This window comes from Cystoisospora suis (assembly GCF_002600585.1).
Source record: "Cystoisospora suis strain Wien I chromosome Unknown contig_2624, whole genome shotgun sequence".
NCBI lineage: Eukaryota > Apicomplexa > Conoidasida > Eucoccidiorida > Sarcocystidae > Cystoisospora > Cystoisospora suis.
In genome coordinates this window covers 1-11322 of record NW_027155422.1, presented here as the reverse complement: position 1 = coordinate 11322, position 11322 = coordinate 1, and the positions used below count along the sequence as shown (strand labels likewise).

Sequence of the window (11322 nt, the reverse complement as noted above, 5' to 3'; positions counted from 1 at the left end):
GAGAACAAGTAAACGGATGCCTTAGATCAAGACGAGAAGAAGAAAAGAGGAAGAAAAGTGCTACATACATCACTCCTACACGTCTACCTTTCGATAAATAGAAGAAGAAGAAGAAAAAGAAAGAAGAAACAAAGAGCTCGCTTTAAACGCTAAAAGCTCCAAAGCACTGCATGTATAGATATGACGCTATCGATAAGTAGATATATAGATAGATACATACATACATAGGTATATCTCTCTATGTGTATGTATATGTACATATTTACATAGATATGTACATGTTTTGAAGGAGGTTAAGTGCGAGAGGCTGAAGAGAGAAAGAAAGAAAGGGGTGTTTAGAATAGCATGGAAAATCGATGGTATCTCTCTTACATAGATGGAGAGAGAAGAAGTGGTGTCTATACACTCCATACCTCCCGTAGAACGTCTACTTTTTTCTGTAGCATTTCGTTTTGGATTTGCAATTCTTTTCTTCTCTTGTCTGTATCGCCAAATGTCAAAGTCAACCTCTCATTCTCAAAACACTTCATTCTTATCTACACACATACATATGAAAGAAAGAGGGAAGAAAGAAGAAAGAAAAAAGAAGAAAGAAAAAAGAAGAAAGAAAGAAGAAAGAAAGAAAGAATGAAAGATAAGAGAGAGAGAGAGAGAAAGAAAGAATGAAAGATAAGAGAGAGAGAGAAAGAAAGAATGAAAGATACGAGAGAGAGAAAGAAAGAAAGAATGAAAGATACGAGAGAGAGAGGAAGAAAGAATGAAAGATAAGAGAGCGAGAGGAAGAAAGAAAGATGAAGAATGAGAAAGAAGAAGGGAAAGGAATGAACAGCATCTGCTGGAAAGACAGATAGAAGAAGAAGTGGAGCTCTCAATGAATATCCATTCATGAGCCATAAGAAAAGAGAGATAGAGTGAAACACGAAGGCATTTAAATAAACAGACAGAGAGAGTGCGAGAGAGATAGAGGTAGATAGAGAGAAGCTATATACATATCTATATGTGTACATATATATGCGCATATGTGTATAGATAGATATATGCGTATGCGTTTGCATGTGGAGTGTCCTCTATCATAACGGCAAAGGCAACAGTAGTCGATCCAAAGAAGAAGACCCTCCCTGTAAGTCTAAGACTAAATAGAGAAAAAAGAGCTACCTATCTCTATAGGGAATCCTCCTACAGACTATATCTATCTCTCTCTATATATGTATGTATGTTGAAAGAGATAGATGTATGGGGGTGTATCTTTCTTTATTTTGTCAAGCTTTTTCTTTTGTCTTTCCTTATCTCCCGCTCCATCTTACATCTGCATGCAGGAGTGAAATTTCTGCACGTAGAGCACTCTGAAGATTTCGATACTCCACGAGAAGATCCTTCACGAAAAAGACAGACAAAAGACAAGGACAGAAAATGAGAGAAGAAGATGAGAAGAGAAGAATAGGGACAGACGAGCCACAATGACAGACATAAAGAAAAGGAAAGGAAGAAGAAGAAGAAATCGCCCGAGTGTATATACACCTGCATGTAGAAATGAAGAGAGAGAGAGAGAGATAGGTGTGTACACAGACAGACAGAGATAAAGATCTCCAGAGAGGCTAGAGAAAGAAAGAGGAAGAGATAGGTAAGAGAAAGAGAGAGAGAATTCGTCATATGTAAGAAATGAGTATAAGGATAGATAGATGGTCTGTATTTCTCTAAGAAGAGGTGTAGATTCATCTGCTCGAGAGGGACTAGGAAAGAAAGACAAGAAGAAGAAAAGATGGATTGCGTGCGAAGAGAAGATTATTTCCAACTGAAGGCGAAGAGGAACAAGAAGAGAAAGAGACAAGACAGAGAGAAAGAGAGAGAGAAAGGCAATCGATCGATGGGCTTGTCATTTACCTCATAGGAAGCGTCAGAAATTTCACACTTTTGCTCTAAATGCTCCACCCTCTTCTCCGCTGTCTCCGCCTGTAGGGAAAAAGAAAAGAAAGAAAGAAAGAAAGAAAGAGAAAGTTGTCGAGCTAAGAAAAGAAGAGAAGGAAAAAGAAAGAGAGGAAAACTAGATCACTCATCGTAAAAAGTGAGAGAGAGAAAGAGACAGAGAGAGAGAATTCTGCTAAGGTTTATCTATCTCTAATCTATCTATCTATCCATCTATCTATGTATCTATGTACCTATCTTTAATCTATCTCTTGACGCAAACGAAAAGAAGAGAAAGAAGTACAAAGGAGAGAGGAGGAAATCTTCTTTCTTCTTTTCTCCCCATGACCCCATATATTCTTATCATTCATAGAAGAAAGAAAAGTGAGAGAGGTGTATTCATCCTGCATGCATCTAACACTTCATTTATCTACGCACATACATTATTAGGTCATCTCGATTCAATCCACGGGGGGAGAAAAAGAAACCTATCTATGCATCTCTTTCTCTATCTTCAACTTCAACTCTTCCTTTCTCATCTTTCTCTTCTTCCTTTTCTTCTTCTTCCTTTCTTGCTTACTCTATCTGTCAGCAAATGGATTTCTTTTTCGTGTAGATCGGTAAGCTTTCTTCTGAGTTCTTCAAATTCAAGTCGAGACCGATCTCGAAGGCGCTCCAGCTCTGCATCGACCTAAGAAAGAAAAAGTCCAAAAAGAGAAGAAGTAAAAGATAAACTAGAAGGAAGATCTCCGTCTTCACAAGAAAGAGCAAGAAATAGAGAAGGTAACAGAAGAAGAAACGAGAAGAAAAGAGAAAGATCTCTTCTCTCCGGAAAGGAAATCTTTCTCTTCTCTAAGAGTCTCTTTCTTATCGAAGACAGAGAGAGATCTGGAAGAAGAAGAACTCCTTCTCTTTCTCATGATATACAGAGAAAGATTGAGAAAGAGATACATAGATAGATAGATTAAAGATAGATAGATAGATTAAAGATAGACAGATAGAAAAGATGAACGTAAGGTTTATGGATAGAAAGAGATGAATGTCCCTCTATAGAAGAGAAGAGGATAGAAGTCTGATGCGTGTGTGTCGGTTGACTATAGTAGGGTGTATATACATCACCCTAGACAGGTGTATAGGTATTTAGTGGAGGAAGGATTAGCATCCAAGAAAGAAAGAGATAAGATAAATGAGAAATATTCTTCTTCTTCTTTGGGGAGAGGTTTCTATCTATGAGAGAGAAGTCATCCGTCTTTCTGTTTCTCTAAGACCAGTCACTGACTACCTTCTTAGGTGCTCTTTTCTTTCAAGAAGAGTGCCATAGCTACTACATATACACGCATATACATTTATGTCTATGATGCATGTATATGTAGACATCTGTGTGTCTCTAGGAGGAACGAGAAAGACATAAGAAATCTATGCTGTCTATACAAGCCGAGAGAACCTCTCTTCCTCTCCTAAGATGAATAGAATAGAACTAGGAGGAAAGTAAAAGGAAAGAGAGGCGAAAGAGAAAGAAAGAAAGAGAAAGAAAGAAAGACAGAGAGAGTTTGGAAGAGAGAGAAAGAGAAGTATTCTCTTTCTTTCTTTCTTTCTTTGTGTACCTGGGTCTTGATACACTTGCTTTCTGTATGCTTTTCGACTTCCATTCTTTCTAACATTAGGTCCTCTTTATCTTTCACTTCAAGTAAGCGAGAATACAATTCATCTACATAGAAACATTTCTGCCGTAGCTCTTGCTGAAGAGCTTCCCCCTACAGAAAGAAAAGAAGAGAAAGGAGAACCGAGAAAGGAAAAGACAGGCTTTGAGAAGAAAGAGAGAAGAAGAAGAAAAAGAGAAGTTAGATATAAAAAGGAGAGAAAGAAAAGCACCGGAGAACATCTGAATTAGGAGGGAGGATGTCTGGTTTGGCTCTCAAGATAGAAAGATCGATCCTCTATATGTCTCTTTGGGGTGTACATACACCTCGGGCCTATTTAGATAAAGCACGTGATGAGAGCTAGCATACTTCTTTCGAGTTTTTTTCTTGTCTTGGACTTTGCATTATGAGAAGGAAACTAATTTTCGCTTTTTCTTTCTCTCTTGAAATATCATAAGAAGCATTTCTATCAGTCGAAAAGCTCTTCTACGTCCAGAGAAAGGAACAAGAAAGCCACTCCTTTCTTGTTCTGCTCCTTACTACTCATCTCTTTCTTTCTCTCTCTCTCTGTCTTTCTCTCTTTTTCTCTTTCTTTCCTTCTCCCTTTCTCTTTCCTTTTCTCTCTCTCTTTCTCCCTGTCTCTTTGTCTCTTTGCTTCCTTCTCTTTCGTTTCTTGTTCTTTCTTATGAGAGATCTTACATTTGTTTCGAGGTGATGCTTGTCTTGTAGAAGGATACGTTTCTCTGACTCGAGACAATCGACTTGAGTTTTGAGGTCGTTCTTCATCGACGTTAGATCTCTTATTTGATCTGCTTGGAGACAGTTCGCCTGTTTCAACTCGAGTGTCTCTTTCTCTAAAAGCTCCACTCTCGACTGTACAGAATCGAATTCTAAAGCTTTCTTTGCTTGCCTTTCTATCAACTCCTGAAATGTGAGAAGACGAAGAAAAAAACACGAAAGAAGGAAAAGAAAAAGTAAAGGGGATGAGAAAAGAAGTTCTACTTCACAGACTATGATTGAAGGAAGAGACAGAGATATGTATATATACATATATATATATACCTCTCTCTCTATATATAGATATGTTTAAGTATGCGTCTAGCGCTATAGCATGCGAGCAGAGATAGAAACATGTATATATATATATATATGTCTAGAGTTATGCCATGCGTGCATATATATATATATATATATATATATATGCGTCCAATCGATCTATCTACCTTTCAGTTCATCTATCGGTATGTATATAAATAGAGAAAGAGACTTCATATAAGTGACGAGAGAGAGACTCTGATACAAAGGCTTTCTCGCACGCAAAGTCTTTGAATGGAGGGAGAATGAAGAAACGAAAAATGAAGAGAGACAAGAAAAGGAGGTAAAAAGATAGAAAAGCAATCTCTCATCCTCTGAGAGAGATACACTTATATGTAGCCATCACCCTATCTATCTATCTAGAGAGAGAGAATGAATGAATGAAAGCCTCACATGTTTTTTCAGAAGTTCTGCTTGGAGTCGGGATAATCTCCCACTGAACGCAGTGTACATACACCCGGACTGCGGCGGCCGCTTTTCTCAACTATTACAGGCATATCTAAGAGATGGCGAGAACAGCCATCTGCCATTTTCTTCTTCTTCTCCTCCTCTCTTTCTCTCTTTTTAGTAGCAGAGACATCCACGAAAAGTCTGTGGAGATCACGACTACACTCTCGATTTCTACGACGCATAGAGAAAAGACAAGAAAGAAAAGATCTATATAGAGAGAGAGAGACAGAGAAACCTCGTATCTAGATGGATAGACTCAGGCCACACTTCCCCTCAATTCACTTGTACGTGCATCACGTCAGTCCATTGAAGCTTGAGGTGTACATACACTGGGAGAAAAGCAACGCAGTCCTCTTGTGTCTTTGTAGAATTGGGATATCTTCTACGATCCTCTCACAATGATTTCTTTCTATCATTCTTTTTTCCACTTTTATCTCTCAACTACTCAATGATCTAAATCTCCCGATAAAGATGTATGTGGTCGATTTGTCTTCTCTCTACCACCTGGCCCTCGAATGCTCTATGAACTTTACCTCTCTCTATGTAAACTCTCTCGCTGTAGCCTCCAAGTGCGTAACGAACACGAGAGAAAGATAGATAAGAGAAAAAGAAAGAAAGAAAGAAAGAAAGACATGTATATCATTACCCACTTCACTTCAGTTGCCTGTAGACTTTGGTCTTCCTTCACGGCATTTAAGCTGCACTAAAAGGAGAAGAAATAAGAGAAAGAAGAAAAGGGAGACAAAGATAAGCAAGAAAGAAGGAATATGAGCCTTTCATAGAAGAAAGATTTCCTCGATAGATAAAAGAAGAGGCGAAAAAAGAAGAAAAGTAGATCAATGAAGACAGAAGGCAGTCCCACGTCTTAAACTATAGAAAGAAAGAAAGATAGATAGACGGATAGACATTTTCTTTCTTTTCTATTCTTCTTCCTCTTCTATACATATTCATACGTGCATATTCATACGTATATATATAGATATATTCATACATCTTCATATATATGCATACATACATACAGATAAGTATCCATCCACACATACATAGTCGTACATATGCATACATACATACCTACATATATATTTAGATATACATACATCTATAGGCATACACGCATATAGATACATCTTCATAGATCGATATTCACAACGATACCTTCAGCTGTTGGCTGCGGTGACTCTCCCGTTCAAGTTGCATGCGTAGATCTGAATTTTCTTGTCTGTAAGTGAAAGTAAAAAGAAGACAAGAGAAGAGAAAAAAGGAAGTCGAGTGGGATAAAAGCGATCGAATCGATGCTGTTTGCCAGCTAGCTAGTTAGCTAGTTAGCTCGACAGGAAGAGGAGGAGGAGGAAGGGAGAAGGAACATCGAGTCTATTTTTCAATCCTTTTTGGATGTGTGAAGGAGCTTATTGAAACCTTCTTTCGTCTTTGAAGAGAGGCGTCGTGGCTCTTCTCTCTCCTCTTCAACTATCAGAGATAACGCGAGGAGAGATTGAAGTGTATATACACCTCGACCATGCCTTCTCCATCTATCTTTCTTACTTTTCATTCCTAACTTACGCGAGAAGATCTTTTTCTTTAGTGACTCTCCTTAAACTTTCTCTATACTCCTCTGTCTGCTCGTAGACCTATTGACAAAGATCAGCGTAAAGGGAGATGAACGACAGAAGAAATAAAGGAAAGAAGAGAAAGAATCTTCATTCCTTCCTAACTTCCTCAATCGAGACCTAGCTACTACGTAGGCTCGCTATCTAGTTAGGATTCTTCTTCTTTTCTAAGACTTCTCTCTCACATTCTTCTTCTTCTTCTCCTTTTTTGTTTCTCTCCTTCTCTTGTGGCTCTTCTTGTTAGTCGGTCAAGTAGAAGAGAAGGAAAGAAGAAAAAAGAAGAAGAAGAAAAGAAGAGAAGAGAGAAGAAAAGAAGAATGTGGAGACTTTTTCCTACCTTTACTATGATCAGCTCAGGTATGGAAAGTTGATCTTCTCGTCTTTGTTTCAGGTGTATATACTCTTCATCGGAGATATATAAATCCCTAACAGAAGAAAAGGAGAGAAAAAGAGAAAGGACAAACAGAAAAGATACACAAAAATATTAGAAAACCTTTCTTTCTTTCTTTCCTTCTTTCTTTCTTTCTTTCTTAGTCTCGCCATTTATTAAAGAGGAGGAAAAGGCAAGAAAGAAAGAAAAGGAGAAAGAGGATGGAGAAAGAAAGAAATAGAAAATAAGCTTTTGCTTCTCTCATGAAGAAAATGTTTCTTTCTATCTTCAGGAAAGAGAGAGGTGGAGCTAAAGACCTGGATACGTAGATAAAGAGATAGATAGACAGATGAGAGAAGAAGAGGACTAGTCTTCTTCTTCTTCTCTTGCGTCATCTGCGTTAATTCTTTTCTCTTTGTCTCGAAGTTGTCTAGCTCGAAAGTTGAAGTCTCCCTCTTTCTATATAGATACATACACTTACCTATATCTACCTACTTGTCTACATAAGCATATCTCTATCCATCTAGATATATGTAAATAGAGAGAGAGAGAGAGGATAGAGGTCGATCTACATGTTTGGAGAAGTTGCAGAGAGAGAGAGAAAGAGAGTTAGTTGATCTGACTAGGAAGGAGACAGATTGACTGAAGAGAGAAATAAATCGAAAGCTTTCAGCAGTCGATACACCAGAGAGAGAGGGAGAATCTTCTTTCTTCTCAGTTCTTCTTCTTGCCTTTCCTTTCCCTTCTTTTACTTCTCAAGAAGAGACTAACTTCGTTCTTTCTTTGCTTGTTTCTCTTCCATCTCTTCTTCTTTTTCTTGATCTGTCTTAAGTAGATACCTGAGCTGTCTCTTAATGGAAGTGAAGAAGGCCTTCGTTGTTTCAAGCGATTCTTTCTCTTCTTGGATTTTTAGCCGTTCTTCCTCGCACTTCAGATCTTTCTGTCTAATCTCCTCTTCGAATCTAGGCACCGAACAGACGCAGAAAAAGAAAGAAAAAGGATCGAAAGCTTCTCTTCCTATTCTCCTTCCTCCTCTGTTTCTCGTTCTTCTTTCTCTCTTTCTTTCTATCATTTCTCAGCACGGAGATCTACATAGATAGATAGATAAAGATAGATTGATAGATAGGTAGATGTATATCTCTCTATATATCGATACCCACCGTCGATGCTCTGCTTCTCTTTCAAGTCGAAGAGCAGTATTTTCATTCTCTAAATCGAAGATTCTTTTCTACGTCACAAAATCGAAAGACAAGAAAGCATCCAAAGAGACGTAAAAATATATGTATAGACAGGCATCGATCGATCCATAGTAGATGGATTTATGTGCCTTATCCATTGGGTAAACCATTCACATTTAGCGTCCGAAAAAAAAAGACTGTCGTGCTGTTTTTTCAGGTGTATGTACATGTGTCTTTCCGGTGTATGGGCACGTGCTTTTCCAGTGTACGTACACTTGCCTTTCTGGTGTATGTACACCTCACACCACACGTACATACAGCTCTATACACATATGTATATGCGTATTACACATTCCTTAAGAGAGCGTCGATAGATAAGCACGCGGGTCGTTTTCCTCCTGGCTAAGGCAATTTCTTCTCTTCATATCACTTTCTTCTCGATAAAAAAGAAGAAGATGAAAGAAACGAACTTGTGTCTTTCTCCCATACCTGCACTCGAAGAAGAACTTACTGTAAGCTGGGGAAGAATCTCAAGTTTATTGAGGAAATTTACTCCATTCATACTTTGAGTGTTTTGGAGATTCACATCTTCGTAGCTAGCTAGTTGGAGGCTTCCATTATGACTAGGGTGAGGATGATTAGTATTGCTCGTCGATAAAGCTCTCGATGCTGGGCAGCTGATAGAAAAGAATCGATTCAAAAGAAAGAAACAGAGAGAAAACAGGGTCACACACACATCAGATCTCACTTCAGGCAGTTCTTTCTTTCTTTTCTTTCTTTCCTTCTTTCTTGCTTTCTCTCTCTGTTTCTCTCGTCTTCTCGCAAAGAAGCGTATGAACCCACAGAGAAATCTACGTTGCGTGCCCCTCATGAAAGAAAAAGATGAGATTTCCAGTGAAGAAGAAACGATCGTGCAGGTCATGAGAAAGAAATCCAGAAAGATGAAGAGAAAAGAAACAAAAGAAGAAGAAAAGTGACCTCTGACTAGGAAAAATAGAGAGAGATTAGACGGCTGTCTCTCGTTTGATCTGTGGAGTATATCGAACGTATCTCGATACTCATGTGTCGATGTTGTTGTATCGATGTTGGGGTGTATCGACAGCCGACTTTCTGAGGACTGCCGATGGGATTTAGTCGATCAACTTTGTTTGCTTCTCCCTTTCAAACTACACAGAGAAACAGAAAAGTTCAGAAATGCTAAGGAAAAGAGAAAAAGAAAGAAAAGAGAAAGAGAAGAGAAGAGAAGAGAAGAGAAAGAAAGAGAGAAAGGAAAGAACACCTACACTCCGGAGACGTCGATTGTGGTTGAAGGCAGCGTCGATTCTCCGTAGGAAGCTTGGTGTATATACGGTGGAAATAAACCTCCTAACAAGTAGTCCCCACATAAGAAGAGAAAGAAGAGAAGAATAGAAAAGAAGACAAAACACAATTCGACGAGGAAGAGAGAGATAAGAAGCTAAAAGAAGAAGAAGAAAGGCAAGAAGAAGAAAGAAAGGAGAATAGACAAGAAGAATAAAGGCAAGAAGCAGTAGAAGAGAAGAATTCTACACATGGAGTAGAGGAAGTCTAGATATACCACGTAGAGAGCGAAGAGAAGATGAAGATGAAAAGAGAAGAAGAAGACTTTTCTCTTTCTCTTTCTGCTTTTTCTTCTCTGTATTTACTTGTTTCGTTCATTAAGAAATCCATTTGTCTCTGTAGATCTTCTCCTAAGACAGTTGGCGAGCTATTCGGACTTCCATCTTCGCTTCTTTTCTTCCTCTTCTTTTTCTTCTTCTTTTCTCTCTTCTCCTCCTCTTCGCAGACACCTCGCATTTCCGGAGTTAGGAAAAGAAGAGCCTCTCCTTCTTCTTCTTCTCCTCCCTCAGAGCAACTTTCTTCTTCTTCTTCCCCTTCATCTTCTTGGCCGCTCGTCTTCTCCGATGTCTTGCTCGTTGTCTGCAAAGCAAGCAGAAAGTTAGACAAAGAAAGATGGAAAGTTACGAGAGGAATGAAAAAGAAAGAAAGAAAACTTCCCGCCCTCTACATGCGTATATACATCTATATATATATATGTATATATATATATATAGATGTATAGATGTATACGATGCATATGTGTGTGTATTAGTTTGGATAGACATCTGTTAGTATGCGCGTATATACGTATGCATGCGCACGTGCAATATATGTTGTATACATGCATATCAATATATATATATATATGCATGTGTATAGCCACAGTCAAAGAAAAGTCTATCTACCTATGTTAGTCTCACACCAGATATACGCAAAAGCGTGTATACGTGTATATATGTAGATAGGCATGTTCTATGCATATATATATATATATACCTGTCTATATATGTTTAGATATAGATCCGCATCCATGTATAGGGGTATCTGTGGTATTTGTATTTGTATAATGGATGTATGTCTACCTTCTTTCAAAGAGAGCACTTCTCTAAAATTTTAGTCACTAGCCTTCTCTCTCTCTCTTTCTTACCGCTGAAAGAATGATCGAAGGATTTTCCTACAGGAATATGAGTGTACGTACACTCCATCTCGAGGAACATAGACACGCGCATACATACACGCGCGTCTAGGTGGATCGCGACAGACCGAATTAAGATAAGTAGATAGAGTCAAGAGAGATAACGAGCTACACATATATAGGAGATAGATAGGCAGGCGGCTAATTAGCTACAGGTAGGCGGCTAGATAGAGAGATTGAGACAGATAAAGAGATAGATAGCTACAGATAGGTAGGCGTATGAAGGGCGCAAGTGTACAAGGAGGTGATGTGTATGTGTAAGATGACGAAGGGTCAGACAGACAAATGTGTGCTGTGGGGAGAAGAAAAGATCCAGAAAAGGATCGAAAGAAAGAAAGAAAGAAAGGAGAGAGACGGCTTTGTGTTGACTACCTGAAGGAAATGTAAAGATGGAGAGATATCTAAGAGTAAGAATTCTCCTTCTTCTTCTTTTCTTGTCGCTTCTTTCTCTCCCTGCGATTCTCCCTTATGCATGAGATACATCTTCTCTCTCTCTTTCTTTCTTTGTTTCTTTCCTTTTCTTATCTTTCTTATAGCGATTGATTTC

At 38.5% G+C, this 11322-nt stretch overlaps 1 protein-coding gene across 1 annotated transcript; it reads right to left on the bottom strand.

The window, feature by feature from the left end:
• Positions 1–416: 416 nt before the first annotated feature.
• On the bottom strand, positions 417–5258 carry CSUI_005412 (myosin heavy; the record flags this gene model as incomplete). Its single annotated transcript, XM_068065588.1, has 7 exons — positions 5093–5258; positions 4242–4466; positions 3507–3656; positions 2483–2593; positions 1882–1950; positions 1305–1373; positions 417–536 (listed from the first exon to the last, which is right to left on the bottom strand). Coding segments are annotated over exons 1-7 (819 nt in total), but the record flags the coding sequence as incomplete, so codon positions are not given.
• Positions 5259–11322: the final 6064 nt, after the last annotated feature.